Source organism: Parasteatoda tepidariorum, chromosome 1 (genome assembly GCF_982258835.1).
Source record: "Parasteatoda tepidariorum strain Cologne lab strain chromosome 1, Ptep-v5.0, whole genome shotgun sequence".
Lineage (NCBI taxonomy): Eukaryota > Metazoa > Arthropoda > Arachnida > Araneae > Theridiidae > Parasteatoda > Parasteatoda tepidariorum.
In genome coordinates, this window is record NC_141755.1 from 59,273,894 (window position 1) to 59,301,226 (window position 27,333).

The 27,333-nt window shown below is 27.6% G+C and overlaps 1 protein-coding gene across 1 annotated transcript in view; it reads right to left on the reverse strand.

Moving 5' to 3' along the window:
• Positions 1-531: 531 nt before the first annotated feature.
• Positions 532-27,333, reverse strand: part of LOC107445831 (kin of IRRE-like protein 3) — a 282,976-nt gene continuing 256,174 nt past the window's right edge. The window contains exons 10-14 of the mRNA XM_043040440.3: positions 20,403-20,430; positions 17,149-17,243; positions 12,813-12,952; positions 5,439-5,711; positions 532-2,579 (exon numbers count right to left, since the gene is read on the reverse strand). Of these exons, the coding sequence (XP_042896374.1) occupies positions 5,463-5,711; positions 12,813-12,952; positions 17,149-17,243; positions 20,403-20,430 (512 nt within the window). The 3' untranslated portion in view covers positions 532-2,579; positions 5,439-5,462. The remainder of the gene's footprint in view (positions 2,580-5,438; positions 5,712-12,812; positions 12,953-17,148; positions 17,244-20,402; positions 20,431-27,333) is intronic.

Below are 27,333 nucleotides of genomic sequence, written 5' to 3' on the forward strand. Positions count from 1 at the left end.
ACAAACAGGGTGCTGGTTCTTTTTTACCGTAAAATTCAATTTTACTGGAACATGTTACAAATCAAAAAATCTGCTATACCATCATTTTAACTGTAATATTTATAGTAAAATCACTGAATCACTCTAATTAAATAAATATTACTGTAATGATTTCGGCATGATATTTTACATTAAAAATAGATTTTACGGATGAGGCTTCCGAAGTTCTAGTATTTCATATCGTAATCTGATTCGGTAAAGTTTTCAGGGAAATATTAGTGACGAAAGATGAATGAAATTTTTTTCATTATTGAAATTAAAAATTAATGATTTTTGTTACATTAATGATTATGAAATAACGTAGCATAAAAAAGTAAAACATTACATTGACTAAAAGCTGCCTATTTCTTGTAAGTATTTGTCCTTTTTACACTGAAAATATAAAGAAAAAAAAACAATGTTTCGAGGAAACTTTAATTAAATAAAAAAAAAGATTTTTAATAAGAAAGAAACTAAAGTACGACATTAAAAAACCATTAAAAATTAAAAGCATTTCGTGCAAATAAATTTTATTTATCTACAAATGTGGTCGTATTCTTATATTTATTTTTATACAAAACATAGTAATACAAATGTATATACAATACGTAATCAGCAAATGCCCAGCATTTTGGTGATTTACATCAACAAATTTCCTTTTTTTAGTAACAAAAGCATTTATATACACTTATACATCCATACAAATGGCAAACCAAATGTGTTTCATCATTATATTTGCAATTTTTTAAATATACATAACTTATTTTGTTATTATAAATCACACATCATACACACAGTATTAAAATCTTCAAATGCAAATAGAAACAAAACAATAAATTACAAGTACACAACGGCTTGTTTAAAAATCTAAATAGTAGTGAAATAAATATAAATGAGAAGAAAAAAAATTTCTCTATTTAAGATATAAGATAATTTTTTTTAAATATTTGTATTTTGAATTCATGGTTATGTATCAAAATGTGTCGGATAAAAATAAGGATTATCCTCATATTGAGAGATTACGAGTTCATTCTTTGCATTGAAACTGACTGTTTTCTATAAGTTTCAAGGCATTGAGCCCCGGAGCAAATTTTTTTTTTAATTTTCTGACCACATGGGACTTTCCTGTTGAACTTCATCGGAAAAACTGATTTTTATTTAAGAAAATTTGTATCTTAAATTGTTTGTAAATATAACGGTAAATGCTTAAATAGAAAGGTATTAAGGATTTAAATTAGAAGTTGTTTTCTAAATACTTCAGCTTCGATATATTTATTTGTCTGAAAGCTTTAAAAATATTAAATAGTTTGGTTAATTTGAAGCTTCTGCCAAAATTTAAAACAATATTACCATAAGTCTAGTTATTCTACATGTTTTGTAATGAACATAATATTAAACAATTTCTGGCAAAAACTTCTCCTCTTAATGGAATTTAAATTTTTATAAAGTTTTTAGTTGAGACATTAAGTTGAAAATGTTTTTATTTAAGAGAAACATTGCTTTAAGAATGCGAGAAGGTTGAATATGAAATTAGCATACATTAAAAATACAAATCGATACAAAGTAAGAAACTAAATTCTGCATTTTTCCATTTAGGTGAAATTGATTATTTAACAAAAAAAATTAATGATTGCCCTTTTCTAAAACAAGTTTATAAGTGTATTAAATTACTAATGAGTTCATCGTCCAAATTATAGGCATGTGAATGGACGTGAAGTTTTAATGGCTGTCAAAATATCTCAGCCCCCACAAAAAATATTATTTTACTAAATACTGTAAACTATATCTTTCATGATTAAATTCAATACTAGGTTTTGCTGTCTTAAATAGTTCGTAGAATTTTCATTTCCAGTCTTAACTTTTATGAATTTGAGAATGATTTCAATTGCAATCATAATAATGATAATGATAATGAAATGAAACAGATAGATTAAATATTTTCCGAAACAGAAGAGAAATAATGCATATCATTCTCATATTTTATTTTTAAGCAGTTTTAATTAATTTATCTTGTTTCATTCAAAGAATAATATTGATTATTTATGAGAAATTTACCAGAGATGTATCTACCAATAAAAGCAAGAGACATTTAAGGGAAAAATTTAAGGATTAAAAATGAGCTCACACTAAACATATAAAAAATAGCTTTTAAACATTATAATTTAAAACAAAGAAACCATGAATTAGTCAATCTGTCTTTTAATAATGATTATATGTATAATTAAAAATATATATTTCTTAAAGAAAGTGTGATTCACACTTTGATGAAGTACAGTAGTAGATCTTTAAACATCATGCATTAGTTTTCGTTGATAAATAATATGTATGTACAGATTATTTTTTGGCATAAGCTCAGTCCTTTGTTAATAAGTATTATCAGCAGAAGACGGCTAAAATATTTAGTCCAATATTAAAGATACGTATGCTGCTTATGGAGTTTTTATCATTGATTTGTTCACTGAAGAACACGTATTTCACAGAAATGATGTTTTCATGAACGGAGAAACACTATCCTTATTTGAACACTGTACTGTAGACTCGTCTGGTGAAAAATATTCTCCCTGCACAAAAAGTAGAACGTTAAATAAGTATTTAAGTTTTAATGCACTTCTACTTCACATTATAAAATGTACAGTAGGGAAAGAAAAAAAAACGGAAAATCCTGAAAAACTTTCGATCTAATGATCGGATCTTCAAGTTCTAGGTTTCTTTTTTAAAGGTTTAAGAAGGTGACCTCGAATATGCTAATTAATTAGTACGGACGAACGTGATGATCCAACAACTTGATGATCCCATTAATAAATCAAAAGTTTTTCAGGGTGGAGCTTCTTTGGTTTGTTTTTTTATGCATTGTGCATTATTTTCTTTCCTTTCAAACATTCTTTCACATTTTTTGAGAAATTTATTTTAGCAAATAGTTACATTTTAAAATATATAATTTGAACAGGAAAACTTTAATCATCAAATATTTTCTTTTTAATTTCGTACAGTTTAATTTGGTTTGTGAAAAAGTAACAGCATTTAATTAAGACAACTTATGTCAACCTATACACGTTGGAAACATTTAAAACCAAAGATAACTAAATAATTATCCCTCCACTCAAAATTCATTTACTGTAAAATATTTTAAATTTCTATCTAAGTATTTTAAATTTGTATTTTCATACTATTCGAATTTCGAGTTCAAGTAATTATATCATTGAAAACAACTTTTTTTATATACTATAACAAAATAAATATTTTGATATTTTTAATAATATTTGTTTTTGTGTTTCGTTTGAATTGTCATGTATCCTGATTTTTTTCTGAATTAGCACCATTACCTTATTTTGAAGAACGTTGCTCTTTTGGTTTGAAAAAAGGTGGAAATTATTTTCGTGCGAATGTATTGGCAAAATCTTCTGAAACAATATATCCAGAATTCGTTTAACTAAGAAAGTGATAATCTATCAAATTACCTGCCACCTCATAAAAGAAGTTATATTGAAAAATGCAGGTGCCTATTTTAGTTAGTCTGTAGTCTTATAACTCATTTTTATTGCGTTGTAAAGTTTACGCTTTCTCCTTCTCGAAAGGTTTTATTATAAAAATTGATAACAGAAGTGAAATTTTTGGAAAATGTTTTTATTACTTTGTAATCTATCAATAGACAAATTTTTTTTCTAATAAGGCATCATTTGATTTGTAATTGGTTTTATACATTTAAAAAGATAAAAGTTTACCTAACGACTAAATTAACCTCTAACAATTTCATATAAAAAACAATTTCGTTTATATAACTATTTTTTTTTATTTTACCACAGATGTTTAGTAACTATTACAGTTATTCCGTCACTTTGACAACAATTTATTTTCAGCATATTTTATTTTAAATTTAACTAACTCGCTGTTGTCATACACGGCATGGAAATTTACAAAAATTCTCAACGTTTATTTTTTTTCTAGTAACATTTCAACACATGGTGCATCTATTGCTGGAGATATTTTATTCCAACAATGTGCTAAAAGAGGTCCCATTGTTAAAAACATTTTTCTCGCCGATAATAATATCTAATATAGTTTTATCGTTGCAGACCTAAATATGATGAAAGCGTAACTTAAATGTCACAATACATGCGTATGTTGCATATTGTCTGAAAATTTTTAGATATTTTTTAGTATCATTGATATAAATTTTGGTGACAGATATATAAACCAAAATAAAACTTTTTGACCATGGAAAATCTTACATTAGTTACGTCACAAGATCTTAACGAAGGATTAAAATCATGACCACTAGGGAAAGTTAAACCATGTAATTTACATATACAAAGCTAAATCAGAGAAATTATTTATAACTTTGAAGGTATACAACATATCTTTGAAAGTTTGTTCTCTGATATACGCATCAAAAACTAACTTTATGATTGCAAGGTATCCAATAACTGATATGACTTCTTTAACTTCTTCTTCATCTTCTTAGGCCCTACAGACGGTTACCGGCCAAGGTTGACTCAGTCAGTTTACCCCATCTAGATCAATTTGATGCTTTATTTCTCCATCTATTAACTCTCAAATTTTTTAACCATTTTACAACTCTATCTAACCATCTTGTTTTAGGTCTTCCTCTTTTTCTTTTACCCTCTGGTGTTTGGAAGGTTATTTTTTAATAGAATTTTCATTACTATACTGAAATACACAACATAGCCCTCTTATTTCAGAAACTTTATTCATTATGCTCTTTGAATTTTGATTGCAGTTCATGGCTGTAACGAATTCTCCAGGTTCCATATTTTCTTACTGCGCCAAAAATAATATTTTAAATATTTTTCTTTCGAACGTTGTCAGTTTCTCTTCGTCTGCTTTGTTAACTGCCAAGAAATCACTGCCATATAAAACTATTGGTCACACTAGTGTCTCGTGCAAGTTTATTTTTGCATCATAACTTATGTATTTAGATTTGCACTGGTCTCTCAATCCACGATAACATCTGTTTGCCATGTTGATTCTTTTTTTTTATTTCAGTTTTTATGTCATTATTGTTGTTTACGATTGTACCTAAATATTTAAAATGAGCCACTTGTTCCAACTCATATTCAATTATTTTCAGTGATTGCAGATTTGTGATTCTATTTGTTAGTTTCATTAATATAGTTTCTTCATCTTTGACTGACAATCCTATGATTTTTGCTTCTGCCTCGAAAGCCCAGAGAGCATCTGCAATGATTGCTCTAGTTTTTCCCACGATATCATCTGCAAATGCTAGCAGTTGTAATGATTGAACTAAAGATATTTTAATTGGCATATTCTACATACGATAAGGTAATATCTTTATTTTGAAATAATATATAGAAAAATAAGTATAATCGAGGTAAAATTTAGGTCTCACAAATGATTTAAGAATGAATACAGTTACTAAATGAAAATAAATTCCAACTTACCTGTGAGCTCGAAATAGTGTTGTATCAAACATCCGTTTGTCTGGCAGACGCAATCACAGGTTGCTTCGTTATCACAGAAGGTGGAGAAGTCGTTGCACTAATTGTCGGACTCTCCTCGATGGTGGGTAGTGTGTGCATTGGCAAACTTTGGCGTGGATCTTCGCGACTTCCACTGTCATCAGCGGATCTGTGAAATTGAAGAGACACTGCTTCTACAGTGTGGGGAGGCCAGTCTGGATTACCCTGTGACCATGGACTTTTCCCACTTGGAAGCTGAATAGTTGGGTTAAGAAAGTGCAGTTTAATAAAGGTTTAGCAACTATTAAAAATATTAATTAAACACTGGAAGATAATGAAAAGTATTCCGAAAGACTATTAATTATTTGTTTGCTCATTAACGTCGCTCTAAAGCTACACAACACTGCGGAAATTTATCCCGTGATTGTGAATCGCATACTACAATACCACAATTTTAAATGGAGAGCAGATGGTGTTGTAAACATCTGACATCCATTCTACGCTTATAAGGATTCCTTTCGTCGATGATTACTAAAATTAAAATAAGGAGTGGGCAATTCTAACAGTAATGGAAACTACTAGGATGAGTTTTAAAACTGAGCAAAGGTATAGCAAGATTTGGAGTATTCATACGATTCATACCTAAATTCATACGGCATAGATTAGATTTTATTGATATTACCTCAAATATACTGCTATTAGACCTTCTCAACGACTAAATTCTGTTTAGTATCAATAAAGTTTTGAATTAGCTTCCCGTTTAATGGATTTATTTAAATCATCATAAAATGACGATCTTCAAAAAATTGCTTTTAAAGTGTAAAATCTGGTTCTGACAGCTCTGTAAATATAACACTTGTTGTAAATAAAACACTAAATGCGTAACTAATTATGCGATAAGCCAAAGATATAGTTTAAAAATAGTCAATCTTTTGAGTCAAAAAATTTCGAAAAAAAGAAAAATTACCTGAAAAATTGTTTCCTGTTTGAAATTGTTTTAAAACAAATGCATTCAGGGATACAAATATAAAAAATTGCAACAATACATTTTTAACTCATGTAAAAAAATTGCATGATTGATTGCAGAATATCCTTTTAAAAGGACATAAAATACCTTGCAAAACTAATTAAAACATCATCAACTCTGCAAAAATTATTATTTGTGAGCCAAATTAAACCTAATTTGGTAAGGAAATACATCTCAAAAGCATCTAAGTTGAATTTATAAACTGACCAAAAGTGTGATTTAATAATGCGTAAATAGTTTAAAAAATTTTCATACAAACATTATTTCAATTTAAAAATTTAAAAAATGTGTATATAAATCGAATGAAATTGAATTTAACTTAGAGCTACTTCAGGTTACACTTTAAATGTCAAGCAAGATTTTATTACTAACCCGTTCTGAGCAAATAGAGAGTAGCACGATTTTCTTGATTAAAAAAAAACTCTTTTCAACAACCTAATATTTCTTAAATATTTCTTTGTTAATCCATAAATTCTGTAATTACCCAAAATAATTTTAAAAAATTATTTTTTTAAGATTTCTAATGACAAGATAAAAAGACAACTTCAAAAAATAAATATGAAGAAATACAAGGAAGAAGAACGCTTGGTAAATGCTCGGCAAAGGATGATATGGTCACCATCCATAAACCACCCTAGAAAACAGACACTGCAGATAAGACTTGGGACTATGTGGAAACAGAGCAAACGTTTCGGCAGACAGTCATAGCCAGTAGCGAGGTTATAACATTCGACATTTGATATAACATTTTGAGTCTAGAGATAATTTGTCTTTCCAAGAGCTTTGAATTGTTTTAAGAGCAAACTCCTCAGATGTAGAATTTATGATTAATATTTTTATTGTTCTAAACGATATACTGGAAGAAGATATTTGTAAACTCAAGGCATCTTTTTGACCACTTAATCGCCAATATAATAGCCATTGACTTTATAATGCTCAGGGATTCACCGCAAAACAATGATCTTTTCGCTGTCAGATAAGCTTTGTACATTCTTCAACATCTAAGGCCCAAAAACGACAAAGAACTAGAGGTTGATATCAGTGATTGTAATGCGGCCCGGAAGTCACTTTTGAGAATTTATTCAAGTGGCAGGTCAGCTGTGACAAAACAATCGGGATTGTGAGCGTTTATCCATCAAATGCAGTTGTAAACTCTCCAGCTGTACTTTCAAATGAAAAAAAGGTACAGTGGAGTCATGCTCCAACATTGAGTCCTTCCATCAACCGGGAATCAGCAGTGTAAAGTTGTAGCCTATCTGGGTATGAATAAAAAATGCTTACACAGAATAAATAAGAGTTCGTGCAAAATTTCTTCCTGTAAGCATATTGAAGATGTACTTAATAATTTATTGTATTGATTTTTATTTCGCATTTATACGTATCTATAAATAATTTTTTGAAATTACTTAATGTAAAATTCAGTTTATGGATGTTTTCAAAGTTTCTTCTTTTCACATTGATTTTTTAAATACATGTCGGTGCCATGAGTTATATATTATTCATGGAAATATTCTTTTGGCATTTTATCGACCAATTATCAAAGTATAATATTTAATGCTCGATTTTTTTAATGTTGACAAATAGATAAAATTATATTTTCCTCTTAAATTCAGTTGTTATGGAAATAAAAATAGGAATTAAATTTCATTATTCCATTTGAAACTATTTGAGAACAAATGTAATTTGTGTTAGAAAGTATGGAAAAAGATCTTCATAAGATTGTTACCATGGGCACAAGAAAAATTTATGTTAGTAATTGTACTTTTAGGAATTTACAATTCAAAAACAGAAAGAGTAAACAAAAGAAATATTTCAGTTTTAAAGCACTGGTCTCAAAAAATTAGGCCTAATGAGGAACTTGAGAAAATTTGAAGCATTAATATTGTAACGAATAGAAGGAACAGAAAATGCCTTCCAGTAAATACCAAATGCATTCAAAATTAGCTTCCTCTCACGTATTTTTGTTATTAAAAAAGGCACTTTTGAACATAGAACAAAGCACAGAAAAATTGACATCCATTTTAATCGTTTTATAAAGCAAAATTTTAAAGTGTTTGGGTCTAGTAAGTTTACCCGTTAAAGGGATAGTAAAATAAAATATATCGTTGACTTCTAAGAATGTTTAGGAATAGTTTTCAACCCAACAAAAAAGAATTAGCTCAATTAAACGATAAAAAATATCCATATATCTGTCTTATAAAAGTCAATCTCTGAAAAAAATTAATTCAAGTTTGTACTATGGTCTAAAGTAACATTAAATAAATTATAGAGAGTTAATATAGAGTTATAATCATGGTTTCTAATATCTATACAAGAAAATGGTCACAGCACTGTTTGTTTACTGATTCTACGACCAGCCCTCTAATTTAGCTGGTTGACATTTTGAATGTTTTACTTCGACACTGCTCACTAAGTACAATCGTAAGTGCACTCACTACGTTCAAGTTATTTATTCTTTATAATTCGTCCTAAACCTAGTTACCCTAGCCACTCGTGATTTCTCGGTATATTCTATGCCAGAGATAGAGATACCTGCGGTCTTTCTGAGCGTCTTGTGTAACCTCTAGCTCTTGTATTTAATCATATAAATAACGACAATTTCAATATCATGAGAATTAAATTACGTACTGAGTTGACATGAGTTAACTGAGTTACGCTATGAGTATAACATGAATTAGAATGCTACAGTGTAGCAGGTCTAATGATCAGAAATAATTAAAATTCTGGTACACTTTTCAATTTGTCAATGTCCAACAATAAAAGCTATTCTGTTTTGTTCGTATTTTTGAATTAAGCACACTTTTACTTGAAATTTACTAACCATTTTTCTATAAAAATCACCATCCACCAGGTAATGGTATCGATGGTATTTCTAAGAGACAGGCAATACCTACTTTTTTTTCCTTCTGACGGTAACTTTTAGCATTTCCTAATATGCTACAGAGTTGGAGATTTGTAGTTAGGTGTACATGCTTGTAACAGTTTCGTTTCGTGTTGCTATTGATCATTGTGAAAATCTAGTTTTATTTTTACTAATTATGATATGTTACTAATTACTTAATACAAGATTTTATTGTATTATTAAATCTAATCTTTATTAAATCTATACTTTGATCTACGATTTTTCTCCAAGAACAGAATATTGATTGAAGAGAAAAGAACATTTAATGTAGAGTGGGAGTTAGATTATTTATATTAGTAAAATAAAATATTGTGTGTTTATTTTGCAACTGTTTTGACTACTTTGAAATACGCGAAAGCAAATAAACAATATTCGATTCATAACTAGCATAAATACTTCAATTTCAATGGTAAATCTCAACAAGAAGTATTCATTGAAAAATACTTTTAATTATTTTAATTCGAAAGAATATTTAAAGAAAGGTAGTTTTTATTTAAAAATTCTTTAAATATTAACGCTATAATAAGTTATTTACCTTATGTGAAAAATTTTTACATTGTGAATTTATATTTTAATAAATGACTTAATGATTTTTTTCTTTATTTCTATATCATTCAATACAGTGCAAACGTCATGCAAAAACTATAGTAATTTCTCCGAAGTTGTCCATATAGTTATAAAATATTTTTTTTCGGGATATTTTATCACCGCTTAATTTAAATGTGATCTCTCATGGTAAAAAGGTTCCTCAGATATTCTACTCTATAGACTAATGAAATGAAAACCTCTCTGAAATTGTGGAAATTTGATGACGTTATATTCACCAACTTTATCCATGCTGACAACTAAAACTACTGATTAACAACTGCCATGGAAATAACAGATTAATTCATGATTCACGTTCGCATACATAAGGCTAAGTGCTACGCTATATAGTTAGCACCATATATCAATGATCCCACTCGATGTTTAGGTCATTCAGTTTAAAAAATCATCAGAAATCTGGAAATTTCCAGGTCGACAGTGTATAGAGTATGCCGAAATAAGTGAGAAATAACGCATTTTTATAAAAGTTCATTCGCATATTTTCTTTGCTATTTTCATTAAGAAATGTTCCAAAATATAATTTTTGAGATTTAAATTTTAATGATACATTTAAGTTTCCCTATAATAAAGAACTATGTGTTTAAGATGCAAATATATTTCTTTATTTCGCCAATTAGTAATACAGTTTAGACATTATAGTTTATAGTATGGTTTCTGACTATACCGTGGTATGTGCTGAGTAAATGAACTACATAATGAAAATTAACAAATTATGTATTTAATAAATGCTAGATGGAGTACCCCAAAGAAAAATTAACTGCTATTTTTTATTATGTATTATCCATCTTTGAATAAGGAAAAAATAATTCCTGTTGATCATCGTAAATATTTACCCGACCCTCCATTGTATTTTTTTTAACTGTGCATTCACCAATAGTGCCAATTTTTCCCGGGAAAAGTTGTTTAACACCCATTTCAAGAACTATGTTTTCGCATTTTAAAACCTTCATAACTTTTGATAAGCTCGCATAACATAAAATATCATTGCAGTTTGATCAAACATCAGAGTAGTAAACTAAAAAGTTATTGATTATAGCTTAAAATAAATAGCTTATTATTTTTAGCTATAATCAATAATTTCTGATAACTCACGCGAAGTGAGACATTTTGAGAACAATAAAATGCCTTAAAAATATATAAATCAGCCCCTCTATATGAAGTCATAAACAGCATGCAAAGTGATTGATTTTTCTGGTTTTAAACCGATAACTACAAGCGATAAGGACACAAACTCAAATTGCCACGTTTCTTACACTAGTCATTTTAACCACTAAAATTTGTATTTTTCCAAATAAAAAAGTAGATAGTGACGCATATTTTCCATATGGGAAAGTTTTCTAATTCACTTTAATTTTCAAATTGGCTGAGGTAGTACGACAGCTTGTGTCATCTTTTTGCTATGATGCTATTGCCACATTGGTGGAAGAACTGTGTTCTTGTAATTTTTAATGATAAGTAAAATTCATGTCTTTATAAATACTTAAAATATGTTTTCTAGTGTTAAACTTATGCTTGGAAACACTTAAAAAGTATTTCTTTCTTCGGGTAATGATTCCTTTGCTTTACAGACATATGAATATCTAAATTCAGTTTCACTTTTGTTTTGCGCAACTATTACTCCGGATAGTGTAAAAGTTCCAATAAGGTAAAAATATCACGTTTTTTTAAACATCATTCGTGACACTTATATCAAAACACGTCTTTTCGGAAAACAGGTCTGTCATATAATGAAGTTAGCCCTATAACTATGTAAGAAAAAATGCCCAAGTCTGCTTTTCTGGACAATCATGATTCTCATTCAAATAGAAGTATCGGGCTATTTACTCAAGGCCAGCTTTATTTTGTTGCTATTCCTCCTCACCTGCCCACATAAGTTACAACCACTTGGATCACCTAATGGGTCCTTCAAAAACCAAATTAACATGGCTTATGTTGCATAGGTAGGCACATTTAAATGACCTATAAAAATCCATACTATTTCATCTTGAGATACTTCACTAGCGTTTACACAAGTCAATATTATGGTGTACTCTAAAGTTTCAGGGTTTATCCCATGTAATCCTGGAATATTGGGATTCGAATTTGATACTATTTTACTTCATGTGAATGTGAAATTAGACTTTCTGAGAAAGTGGCTCCAAAGATGCAAACATGGAGTGAAAATTAAAAAAAAAAACGTAGTCTTCAACAGTAACAGATACTCCAGTTAAAAAATCTACTAAAAATGAAAGATAATTTATCTGAAAAAAAAACCATCACATAAAAGAGATGTGAAAAATAACAAAAACCAATATCGGTCAGGAATCTGTTAGAACTTTCAAATTCAAATTTAAAGATTGAAATTCCAAAACAAATCGTAAAAAAAAAATCATAAGCAATCCTAAAAAAACAACATAAAAAAAGAATACATTTAAGTGATGAAGATTGTTTACGCATTTAATGTTTTTAAGCTTACACTAAATATAAGGCAAACAAAGCACAAAATGCACAAATTGGACGCATGAAGACTGTACCAACAGTATCGTTTAAATTTTTGAATGCATTATCTATGATACAGGCAATGATAAATTTTGCAAAAAAAAAAAAAAAAAAAAAAAAAAAAAATATATATATATATATATATATATATATATATATATATATATATATATATATATATATATATATATATATATATATATATATATATATATATATATATATATATATATATATATATATATATATATATATATATATATATATATATATATATAACAATTGAAAGGAAATATATTTAAGAACTAATTTTAGTGAGCATAGTACTGGTTCTGGTCAATACCTTCATTTTTATTTGAGATGTTAGGTATTCTTCTGTTGCTGGAGGTGATATTCGGCTCCAGTGGTTTGTGTCCGCTGTTGTATACGTTGTATAGGATTCTTCTTCTCCTGGTTTCATCTTTTCACTGAATACAACAACATCTAGATAGTAGCAAGATTTTTCATTAAAAAAATAATCACTATTTATTCCTTTCAATAAATTTAAATGAAACTCTGCTATAAAAATAAATTTTATGTTTAAGAACACTACAGACAGCAAAAGAAGTTTTGTTTTAAACTTGTATTTTTTGTCCTTATAAAGTACTACTAATTTCCTCAGTCATGAATGATGTGTGGATAAATTTTTATTGACGTCTATATTGTATTAAAGTTTACATTTTACTGCACATTTAATATTATGACTTACATTAACTGTACAATATAGATACCTGAATGCAGCACAAGTACTTTTTAAAGAACTAGAAGGCTCTAACCACTGCTCGCTTTGCTTATCAACCCCAGAAACTGTGATTAATTTTGGTGCAAAAAGGTCGATGCTTATTGAGAATCAATAAATAATAATTTTGTTAGTAAAGTACATAATTATCTTAATGTTTTGAAAGATTATTTCCATTAACGTGTTCATTGTAACGACGTGAATGATTATTTGTAGTTTAAAAACAACTAACATAGCATAAAAAATAGAAACTTAGAAAACCAAGACGGAACAAATTTACTTGTTAAAGCCACATAAAGATAACATTAATATAAATATGTCCTATTATCAATGCAAGTAGGAAATGATTCGTATCCCGATTCAATGAAGCATATATTTTTAAAGATTTTAATCGGGATGTGTTGCCCAGTGGTTAGTTAGAGAATCAGACTCCCGTCCTGAGGGTCCGGGATTTAATCCCAGAATCAGTTGAAACCTACCGAGTGCATTCGATATACGTGCTAATAAAATCTCTGGAAAATAAATCTGTAAAATCAAAAATCGTTTGGTCCGTCGATTACCAGTACCATGGATAAAGTGATTAGGAGAAAATTTTCTTCTCCTTTAGATCTATGCATAAATTGAGAAAGTTGCTTCACAAATTGTGATGGCATGTCTTTGGATCATCCTCAGGGATGTTTTCCAGATCATCACTAATAGTCTATTCTGCAACTCTAATGCAAAGGCAAAAAAGAGAGTACCAAACTACCTTTGAAACTTCAACAAAAATGTTAGGTTATTATATGTTGTAATATCTAATATCTCTCTCTCTCTCTCCATACATTTTAACTTTCAACCTTAACTATCAAGTTTATAAAATGAAGATCTCGAGAAAAATGAAATAAATATTCTTCCACAAGGGATCAATAGTTATTATCTGAAGCAAATAAAGCAAAAATTATCGGGTATAAAACATTTAAAACATATAATTTTCAATCAAAATAAAATTTCAGGTAAACTTGGCGTTAAGTTCATATACAAAAATTCTTCGTTTTTAGACAAATATCACCTGTTTAGTTGCTTTCATGCAAACTACAGAGTGGCCCGCAGGTTTTTTTTCCGCAATTTTAACAGTAATAAAATTTTTGAGCTTATTTCTGAATGTTAAACTTTTTAACGATTTATTAATAATTAGTTAAAATCAATTTTCTAAATGTGTACAAAGTGTATTAAAATAAAATAATCTAGTAAAAATAATCTAAACATCTAGTAAAAATAAATTTTCTAAATGTATACAAAGTGCATTAAAATAAAATAATCTAGTAAAAATAATCTAAACATCTAGTAAAAATAAATTTTGCAAAAATAATTTAAAAGTATTTGCATTTAAAATATAAAGACAGAAGTATGCACACCCTGAGTGTTGCTTTAAAAACTTAATGAGGCTTAATGAAAATGTATTTAATGAGGTAGAGCAATTATATTTCATATACAATAATTAGATAATTAGCGGGTAACTACTGAATATCAGGGCTAAAGAGAATAGAAGGGCTGGTTCACTCCTTTGAAGTATCTCTCGCCGCGCCGATCCTCCGACGTCACTCTAGTGACGTCACTTTGGCGCAAAGCTCGCACTTTTACATCAAGAACGGAGCGTTCGGCCTAACTAGCTCTAACTAATATTGGATCATTTCTTTTTGCGAGATATTCTAAGACATTTGTTATTTTCTATAATGACTTTCCTCAGTTTTTGCAGTGAATTTACAAGAATTTAAAACTATTATCGAAATGCCAGTTTGCGCGATTGCAACTTGCAAATATTCTGATACAAAAACAAAAGAAAAAAGTATAATTTTTCGCGTGTTCCCTAAAGTAAATGAACAACTATGTAAAGAATGGATTCCAAAATGGCACAGTTAATATAAAACAGCAATACGTTTATTCTGTCGTAAAGAACTTTTATAAAAATTTATTATCTAAATAGAAACCGCCTCGTTACTTTACAAAGAAAGGCAGGTGAAAAGAATTAAAAAATGGATAAAGTCAAAGAAAATTAAAATGTAAGTAAAAAGTATAAATAAAATATATCGTATATATTTGAAATTCTCCTAATTTCATAACATATTTTTTAATGTAGTTATTCTAAATATTTATGATTTTTTTTAAAAATTACATTCTCTTCAATTTAAATATCTATAAATTATATCATCGTAAATTTAAATGTCTATAAACAATTGTAAAATTTCTAATGTCATTATGAACCTAAATTATTATTTTGTTTCAGTAATTAGCGTTTAAGGTTGATGTTTCCTAATGATTAAGTATGAACAAATTGCTATTAACGACATATTTCAAAATCAGGGATTCTAAATTTAACTTAACTTATCGTTATAAAAGAATATATAGATAAAAAAAGTGTCGATATATGCCTTCATTTTTCTTAATAATTAAAGTTAAAACAGAACTTTTCAAAATAAAGTATTTATAGTGTCATTTCCGCCTACTAGTAAAATATTTTTATAAGTTTAAAATGGTATTTTTTTAATATAATGGCCAAGAAAGTTTTTTTGAACTATGTTTATGAAAGGAAATAAAGTGTTAATTACGTAAAGTTTGAAAGCTAATAACTAGAAAAAGTCTGTCTTATTTTTACAAAGAGAAAGATGCAAAGTTATCATAATATCTTTGCTTGCGATCTCCGAGATCTGTGGACACAGTGACGTCATGAGGAGGGAAATCGTAGCTTCAGCTCTAAGAGCGGAGTGAACTAGCCCTTCTATTCTCTTTAGCCCTGACTGAATATAGCTTTCTAAGCTGTTTACAAAGAAAAACTAAAAAGGGTTCGTAAGCTAATATTTCGGTTATATCGCTTTCAACTGCATGTTTATATGAAATATTATTACCGAAAATATATACCCTGGATGCTGTTTAGAAAACATATATAGATAACTAAAAAAATTCAAAAAACTAAACGATTCACTTAGTTAAATTAATTAGTTAATTAATTTATTAATTGAATTAGTTAATTAATTTAATTAGTTAATTAATTGAATTAGTTAATTAATTGAATTAGTTTATTAAAATTAGTTAAAGTAAATTTTCTAATTGTATACGAAGTGCATAAAAATATATTAACCTTGTAAAATGTATTCAACACTTTTAGATTTAAGCTTATTTGTATTAAAAATATACAGGCAGAGAGATGCACACACTGAATATTGTGTCACGCCGTTGCCTCGTTACAATTCTCGTGTTCAAACTTGTTAATCTTTTGTCTCGAATCAATCGAATTGCGATGGTCAGTTGAACTTTTAACTTTCTGGAAATTTGTCAAAAAATTATGTTTGATTTGTCGACCTTCGGATGCATGATAAGACCACGAGACCCCTTGAAATAAAATTTATAAATATACTCCGTAAAAAGAGAAAATACGGAGAATACAGAGAATTCAGTCCGATTGCAAGCAAGACTCTCAATACGAGCAGCTATTGGTAAGTGTGGTCTCCTCCTTATATAATAATAGTATAATGATTAAGTAATAAACAAAATATAATTATAAGTTTTAATTTGGATTCTTTAATTAAAAACAATACCAGTCACAGTTGTTTCAAAAACTAGATAATATATTCAATGAGGCAGAACAATTTCTTTTTGTTAACAATAGTTTGTGAACTAGCTAGTAATATGCTTTTTTAGTCTTTCGCAACATGCATAAAAACGAAACTAAAAAGGGTTCATATTGTAATCACTTTCAATCGCGTGTTCATACAAAATATAATTATCAGGAATATATATATATATATTTGTACAATGGGTTTTGCTCGGAAAGCAGATAGAGGAGAGCATAGGAGAAATTTGCTTTCTCCTTAATCAAAGAAAGCTATTTATAAGCACTTCAGATAAAAGGTTTTCAATAGCTCACCTGGGATATTCTCCCTTATCTTCTCTTCTTCTCTTCCAGAATAGTTGCATCCTTCCGAACAGTTATCTCCAGACTTCTCGGAGCTAGGAATCGACCTGCAAGTGAATAATTAAGCTGTTTTCAACTCTGATCATTCAGCATTATAGGCTTGAATGAAACACAATTTAGAATTAATCTCCCGTAACAAGATTTGTAAATGTTGCGCCTGTTTAAATTTAACCAATAGTTCAGAAGAAAATAATAATGGTTCCTGGGAGTTGTTTTAAATAAGAAGAGGCATGTTTACTGACTAATCTGATTCAAGTAAGAATTACTCATACGTAATTTCTCTTAAATACTACTTGTGAAAGCTAATGTATCATAATTATTCTTAGTGTCGCTTTTTTACGTCATATAAATTATTAGAAGATTCAAATTATTAGAAGAGGCATTTTTACTAGCAAATATTATCCGTGATAAAATTATTTATCAGCTCAATTTAGGAAGTGCTATTTTATACTGTAGTTTTATTCATATTGCTGATTTCAAAATTAAATTAATTATTAAAAGATAAAAAATATTAGAAGAGTTGAGTACAGGGAACATTTATTAACATTTATTATTTAAATTGGGATTATTTCTCTTAGGAAATTAGAAATAAGAAAGCTTAAGGACCAAAATTATTCTATACTTGATATGAAATTTATTTAAAATTTATTTTCATTTTTTAATAAAATTATAAAGTTAATTCATACAACTTTAAGATTAGTTTCGATGTGTGAAGGAGATAAAAAAATAAAAAAATTTAAGAAAAGAACGATGTGCTTCAATTAAGTGCTTTGCCTCATATTTACAGATTTTTGCTTAAAATTATGCAAAAAAAGTGTCATCAAATGCAAGAAATAAAGATTCGAAATATCTGTATTTTTTTTTATTATTATAATTTGTATCAGAACTTATATTTATAGCATATATGCATTAAAGCATGCTTTAAAATAAATCTCGAAACTGATAAAACACTCCAATTGCGTTCATTTAAAATCACAAACGTACACAAATTTACCAAATACGAGTTAAATTTTATAGATTAGGCTTTATCAAATGCAATCAAATACAATCTTTGAGTTGAATTTGCAGAAAAAATTATAGGCAATTCATAAAAATAAATATGTAACCACTAATTCAACCTACGTTTAAAATATATCTCCAATCTATTGATAACTATTAAAATAATCCACTTATGTTTATTTAAATTAAAGTAAAGCAAAATCTACCAAACATGATTTTTTAACTTTACTATTTAAATTTCCAACTAATACAAATATTATTATTTATTTAATTTCGAAATATACTTCACAGACAGCAAATATAACTATACTACAAAATACAAAAGCAAAAAATACAAAAGCAAAAATTTTTAAAAACAAGTCCGTAACTTCTTTTAAAAAAGTATTATCTTTATGCCAGTTCTTTTTTTTTATATATATATAACCCCGAACACAGAAAAACACTTCAGCAAGTTTGAAAGTTGTAGTAAAAAAATCATATCGTTCCATCGATTATCCTTTCTTTTTAATACATTGTAGTAAAGAAAGGCTTTGATCCCACCAACAATAAAACAGTCTGTCAAGAAAAGGTAAAGTCACTCTGCACCAAAATTTAATTGCTTTTTTGAGAGGATGAGACAGATACTTCCTTTACAACAACTCATGACAGAAAATCCATTAAAACCACGTCAACCACTCTCTGGGGCAACATTAAATATTAGACGTAAGAAAAACAACAAGACCCAGAGTTTTTCTGGCACTGATAAATAATTGAACAAAAATTTATAAACCTCGTAATTTATTACTTTTAATTCCTTGACTGCTGTATTAATCTCATACGATGAAAAATTTTAAGCTTAGTTTTTTCTGTCTTACAAAAACAGATTGCTGGTAGGTTTTTTTGCTCACTTTTTTTTGTATGAAGCCATTGCTTTTGTTTGGAGCTTAAATATGAGCAAATATCCGTATTTCTTTCCCTTGAAACATTATTTATTACAATAAAACGTGCTAATAATCTGCAAATAAAATAAAAGCCATATTTTTTAAATTCATAATTTCATTATTAACTTCAAATTGCGATTTTTTAGCAGAAAAAACCCCATCAAATATTACAGAAGATTTTCTTTCTTGCATTTTTATTATGCTTACTTTATAAAAATTCAGAGTGAAGCTAAATTATGTAAAATAAAAAATGATTATTTGTTCGTGACAGTTTTTTTTCTTTTTGCTTTTATGAGTCTTAAAACAGCATAATTGAAACATGCATACTCCACCACGAGATCAGACTCGAATCTAGTAAGGTTAAATTTGTGTAAAATATTTTTTAAAAATGGAAGTAGAAAAATGGAAAATGTGTTTAGAAATAAAAATAGCAAAAAAAAATTAAAAAAAGACAAACAAGAAACTTCACTATCTAATTCCTGCATAAGATTTTTTTTTATATATCATAAAATTTTCGCTTTTATACATATGCCAATTTTTTGTTTTGTCCAAATGGACTTAAAATTTGTGAATTTTTTTGACAATTTGAATGCTTCTTTATTTTAAATAAATGTTATTAAATCTTATAACACATGGATGCAATTATTAATGCTACAAATATTGATATCTAATATAGAGCAATCGTTGAAATTGAAAACACATTAACGTACTCTAATGCTTCTCGGATAAACAGAATGTGTTTTTAAAAAAGTACTTGAGAAGAAATCGTGAAATTTGTCTTTCCTTTTGTAAGAATTTCAATGGAACTGAAAATTCAATGTATAGCATAGAAATACGACATGCATACGATAGTAATGAAACTAGCGTTTAGGATTCTCTGTGGTAAAAAAGTACTAAACGCACAACCTATGTAAAGTAATGAACATCCACATAATCTTTTTTGCTAGTTAGGGTTCTATCTCCTCACGGCCATGAAAGGAATGATACTCAATTTTGTCTCTGGGTAGATGATATGGATATCGCCTGATCTTATACCCCCTTCCTTAAAATTCCACAAAGCACAAACAATATAATATCGATCCACGAAATATTTAACTTCAAATTTATCATGCTAACTTTTCTCGCCCTAAATCTCACAAATGTAATATTTTACCTTATTGATGAAAATATTAAATCATGTTAAGTAATGTTTAAGATTTTTATAAGTTACAAAAAAATCGGTTTTAATTTCTATAAAGGTGAAATATAATTATTAGTTTTTCATGAGAAAAAAATAGTGGTACTTACTTTTCGTTGCCTGATGATGAAGATGCATCTAAAAAAAATATATTTTTTAAAAATAACTTTTTAAAAATAACTTTTTAAAAATATTCGTATATAAATTCATTTAAAATATATTACACATTTTCAAATTATTCATTTATTTATTATGCACACATAAAAAAAAATGTGAAACTGACCAAAAATAAAAGCTTTTAGGTGCAAGATATTTATTACTGAAAAAAAAAAAAACTACGGATAAGAAACGAGAAGAATGGCAAAAAGAAACTGTTTCTTCCTTGTTAATTTTTTTGCACTTTGGTTAAACTTTCAATATTAGGTAACTTCTTTTAGCCTAATACAAGAAAACTTTTATCCAGAAAGGTTGGAACAAAAGGTTTCACTTTAGCTTATTCTCTTTTAGGAGGCTCCGTTAATTTGTTTTCCTTTTTATCTATTGTTTATGCGAAATTTCTTGCTATAAAGCAAATTTTCACAGAGAAAAAATTAATTTCTAACGCAAAAAATCAATTAGTACAAAAGTTTAATTAATTAAAGCTTTTCAACTTTTGAGGCTTAGCAACTTTCATTGTACAAGTTATTTTTTTATTCTTTCTTTATTTTGATTTTTTAAATACCTTGCAGGCACGGTTTTTGTTTTAAATCATCTTCACTTACCCGTTCTTTTTTTAATATTTTTAACCAGTATAAGAATAAAGTCAGATGTAGTTAAAAATATTATTCTCATGAGAAATCAGAGTCTAATTTGAAATAAAGCCAAAAATACAATAAAAGAAATACTGAAAGAACATAAAAAGCGTAATTTGTTAGAACAACGTAAAATGCTTCATTTCTTAAAATTTGAATACGCCCCCTTTTCTTAAATTTGCGCTAAGGTACAGAACATTATCCTTCTCATTTACATAGTTGTCATAATTACTGATACATTGTATGAGACTGTAGCACACAAGTAATGATGAAAGTAAATCTCTAGTGATTTGCTAATTATTCGTTCTTTATGCGATGATATTTACTTTAAATCTTAAAGGCTTCACTGCACAACATAATTACATTGTTACAAGAAATAACATTCGGGAAGTAATGAATTTTATTGAAAACAAAATATAAAATTACATTATTTAAACATGAACAATGAAACATATTATGCAAAAGTGCAAGTAATTCGCAATACTTCAAAAATTATTTGCAAATAAAAAATAAAAAATAAATATGATATTTCGAAACAGAATGAGTAATTTTATATTTGTTTCAGAAAAATGAATTGTTTGTCTATTTTAAAAATACACTCCCGAATTCATTTAAATCCATAACTGTTAGCTTAAAATTTATTCCATAAAGATAAGTTTATATAACGATATGAAAATAACTCGCACTATTATTAATTAGATTTAGTTTCATTAGTTGAAGAACGTATTTTTAAAAGTTAATGAACATTTTTCAGAATTATATTATTTAAGCTTCAAAGAATAATGATGAAATATATTGTAAAGTTTAAAATAAAATAAAAATACAATTTTCAATAGTTAACTAAAACTTACTATACTATAAAAAGGAGAATTTCAAGACTATGATTTCTAGCATATTTTGTGTTAAGTATTTTAAACAAATTTCATTATGTGCAATAAGAAAAAGATTCTAAAACCAAACGAGTTCACAGAAATTATTTGCGTAAGAAATGATTTATTTTATAGATATTACACTAATCTTGTACCTTCTTATTCATTAACTTATTTAATAAACTGGTAAATCAGTGTGAATCAATATCTAAGAGAGATAAAATGTTTTTATAGCATACACTTTTAAATATAAAAAAATGCAAATGCAGAAATGCACAAAATTGCGAAAAGTGAAGATTTATATTAGGAGAAAATCTGGAAAAATTACATTACTGTATGGTATTGACATTTCGTAAATATAAGTTTGGTTGATAAAATCGAAATATATGGTATTTAAAACATTTATTTGGTAGTCTTTCTTTATTTGTTGTAACGGTTAATGAAAAATTCATATTTTTAAAATTATAGTTCTCATTAGCACATATGTAGCAAAAAAAAAAGAAAACTGAAAATTAAATTCAACTGCATAATTTTTCTGATATGCTGTAAGGTGTCATTACCAAATTTTACCATTTATCAAATTAAATCATATATCATAAAACTATATTTTATTTTTAACTTTACCAAACTCATTACTTACAATTTAACATTATTTTGAGGTCTTTTACTATTTAAAAATCAAATACTGTAAGAAATAATACTACAAGAAATTTTCAAATACTAAAATAATTCTCAATTCTCAAAACTTTTTGTGTTATTTTTTTACTTAACATAAAAAGAAATAAATCTGTTTGATTTTTTAAACACAATCAGTACCAGAGATTGGTCCATATATTAAAATTTTCGTAAATTTTATCGAATTAATTTTATACGTAACTCATAAAATACTTCTTTTTTATAAATTAACAGTCTTTTCTCTTTAAAATAGAGAACAGAAACTCGATGCATAGAACAAGAACAAAAGAGCTTTCATGTTAAAATAAATACTACAATTTATTTGTTAATATGTTTCTTTGATAATTTAATTATCAAAGTATCTGATGAGTAGAAATGTTTAGTTAGGAAAACTCCCAAAGATATAAATTTATTCACAAATGCATTCATTTGACTAGTTTTTAATATAATTTTCTGATAAGCTTCATAAAAGTTGTAATTCTTTAAAAACATCCTAAATCAAACGGTATTTAATAAGGTTTCAATACCTAAATAAAATAACAAAAGTACAATGATGTTACTCACAATTTCAATGTAATTGTTATTTAAATACTTCAATTGTATTCTTTGAATATAAAATATCAAATGCATGTAAAGAAAAACAAAAATATAACTTAAGGTGAAAAAATATAAAATTTAATAAAGGGGAAATGCAATAACTAAAACTGAATGTCCAAACTGGCTAGTATATTAAAACTTTATTCAGAACAATGTAATAGTCTGATATATTTTGTTTATATTATTTCAAGAATTAAGTTGTTGACCTTTTTCCTCCTTAACTTTCTCAGGCATTATTTCGATTTTTTTTTTTTTCATTTTCATCAAACATCCTAATAATTATTATCACCCAATGCAATTCATTTTTCAACTAAATGATCTTAAATTGAATGAATTTTTATTAACTCTCTCTTTTTTTTCAGGATAAAATTAATTATCGGACAGAATTGGATTCCAAATAGTTTTTTTCGAAAAAAAAATGTTTTCACGTCTCTTGAAAGAAATGAAAATGTCCTAAGGTAGGAAACAAAACGTTGGAAAAAAATCCGTTCTGAACATCGGATCATTAATTTTTCTTCGTTTGAATCACTTTCAAAACGGGTTGATTACGGTTCGTTCGTTTTTTTCTTACTTTTTTTTGTATCGTACATTTTTTTCCAACATCATTGCTCTGAAGGAACAAAATTCCCTCTCTCCAATTTTTTTTTCATGGGTAAAGAGATTGGATTTGGAGCATGAGTGATTTCACTTGACATAAGCGGACAGTTTCTACTTAGTGCAAGTAAAAATACAATAATATAAATGATTAAAAAAATGGATAGGATTACTTTAATTGAAATAACGAACACGTTTTGAAAAAACTATTTCAAGAAATCTTTGGGAAGGGGTTCTTAGATTTATTTTGCATTAATTACATGTTATGAGTTGGGAAATTCACGCATCATTAAAATTGTCTGCAAACTATCTGCTTTAGTCGGAGAAATTTTTTTATCATTATTATTAATCGGGGATTTTTAAATTAAATTATTTTTGAATTAAAGCTGATTTTAATTTCTTTTTTTAAACAAATCAATTTTAATTATTGCACTTATTGTTTCCTTTATCTTTATTGACCCATGAGATATGTTCAAATTATCTTAATGTTTAATAAAAATATCAATACTACACGGAGAAAAATATTCTGGTAAAATTGATCTACTGTATGTACTGTATTATTTGTACCGTATTGTATGAACTGCACTACAATTCGTGAAATAAACACCAAAACATAAGCTATTTAAGCCGTTAATTTGGTAATTTCTCCGTTCGTATTGTAATGGTTTACATTAACTTTTGTTTTTCAAAATTCCAGTTCTTTTTACCTCACATTTAACAAAAATTATAAATTAAAATTTAAATTTAACCAAATAAATGGTATTTATGCCATTCTGTGAAGTACAGTAATAAAATCATCAAATTTTAGCACATTTACCGAATTTTATCACAGGTTTCAAAGCTGTAGTTAATTCTTACTATTACCAAAATTATTGAGCTTTTTCGTGTTTCATCAAGGCAAATTTTACCATAATCTAGTAATTTTGTCCATACTTTTTTCTCAGTGTAATGTTGATTTTGATAACCCCCGTTTGACATAATAATTAGAATGAGAAACAGGGATGCATATTCTTTTAATTTTTAGACATCAAACATTCTTGAATTTGCGGAGCTCTGCATTGCTAGACATCATCGCGTTAAATTTCGCTTCCGATGTAAATTTTTTGAAATTATTGAGAGATTTTGCAAAGTTATTTGTGTTGTCCACCTTACTGTCCTTTCCTATATCTAGTTAGGCAAAACCTACATCCACTGAAGCAGGTATGAACAGTAAATTGACTTTTCTCCGATCAGAGTACAACAGAGACTGAAAAACTCCTTATTTAAGCAAGAATTTTCTTTATTAGTTTGTACTGGGTGTTCCGTTAATACAAATTTGTGAATCCTTCTCATAAGAGAAGGAAAAATGTATGCACATTAGCAGGTTTCTTCAAATATATGTATAACGAGGAAAACACAATTGGGTTAATTAAATATTGCAAATCACAGCCACGGAAAGTAGCCAGTATTCAGCAATCCTTGACCTGTATTTTGTTAATTTTGAGAATCATTTCGAAACAATATCATGTGATTTGTAACAGAACGAGAGTTCTCAAATATGTGACGAAAATGCTTGAGAACCTCCGAGCTTCATCGTAGTGCATTGTGGGAGATTGTTAACGGGAATGACGAAACTTGAATTAAGAACAGATTATCGAAACTAAAATGAGGAAATATTTCTTTACGGCGTTACAGCTACGTTGCGAAATACGTTTTTTAGAAGAACAGACGATAGTTATTTCGTCACTTTGACTAAATAATCACTCGGAGCATATATCAGAACAAACAGTTTCGTCAAAAATGGAAAACGTTTCTTGAAATTTGAGTATTCATTTTTTGCGGTGTTTGTTTACTCTTCCTAAATTCTTTTGATTTTACAGTTCTTTTTTTTTGAATAATTAGTTTCAGACGTTAGTTTGTTTACAAGTTATTTTATTTCTGACAAGGTTTCTAAAAATATATAGATTTAGGACATTCTTTAAGAAACACTTACCTATTTTCTACTCAATATACTATACTTTTTAAAAGTAGGAGGTTGATTTTTTTTAACTTTTAACGAGTTTTTCAAAACATTTAGTTTTTTTTATTTAGTGAACATATTTGTTTTTATATAGTGAACACTGAACATGTTCTTAAATTTTCAAAATTAATAATAATTATTTTAACACAAGGCACAATGTCATAAAATAGTTTTTTTTTTTCTTAAGCAGATGTTTGGAAACCATTAGTTTTTTTTTCAATTCCTACTATTAGTTCACACTCTCTATATATTTTTATATCTTGTTCAAATTTTCAATCGCTAATGAAATATTTTTTATTCATCCACTCAAGTGCAAATACATTTTTTTGAACTTTAAATGGATGATACTTGATTTTAATACAGTTTTTTTCAAATATCAATACTCTAATTAAATTTAATTTATTTATTTTAGTTTTATATGGCAGAAAAAAATCTTTTAAATAAGATATTCAGCAGGACATAAATTTAAGAATAAATAGAGTTACAGGAAATAATGCAGTTTTAGGAATTAATGCAGTTTTTTCGAAAATTAATTCATTAACTAAATTTAATTGCAAGGAAATTCACTTTCTATTTTGTGATTCTGTCATTTGCATATACATATTAATATTAATTGTAATTATTTAATAAAAAGTAACTGAAATAAAATTGTTCTTTGTCTAATTAGGAATTGACTTTAAAGATTGTTTTTATATCACTTGTTTTTTCAATGGTCTGCATTATTTAATTTAAATAATAGGGGAGAGTTGGATAAAACGGGATAGTCGGACAAAACGGGATACGTCGCCTAGGGACCAGACTATTGCAGCTATCTAGCGGACGACGACAGAAACGTGTTATTCGACCGGGATTATATCATTCTCGGTGCGTCCCACCTCGAGATCACTATTTGATAGAAAGTTGTAGGTCTCAGAACTTTTTTACTCTATTTTTTTGCCATTTTCTACATTTACGAGCGTTGTTTTTTACATTGTACTGCCTACATATGTGGGAATAAAATTCCGGTGAGTATTAAATTTAATTAACCATTTATTTACCAATATTTTAATGCGCAGTCTATCTAATTTTCTTTTCACATTTAGGCAGCAGCCATGTTTGTTTCAAAAAGTGTCGGAGTCGGACAAAACGGGACACTTGTGAGTTGGATAAAACGAGATAGAGTTTTTTATGTCCCGTTTTATCCACCTATTTATTTGTTGGATTATTACATTTTAAAATAGCCCTATATTAATGTAGGCCTAGGCTTTTTAAACAACTTATTTATATTAGCTATATATATATTTGAAAAATTTAGTCTCTTTATATAGTAATGCAAAATTTGTTTATTAACATTCATTATTAAGCATTTTATTTTCGACTCTAGGATTTCACATCTTTCTTTAGAACTAATTGTAATGTATTTCTCTGAGGAAGACTTGAGCTTTTTTATATATAAACAATATTAATTATATATTTGCATTATTTATAATTTTATATTTATATAAATGCAAAAAATTAAACATCGTAAACCCTATCC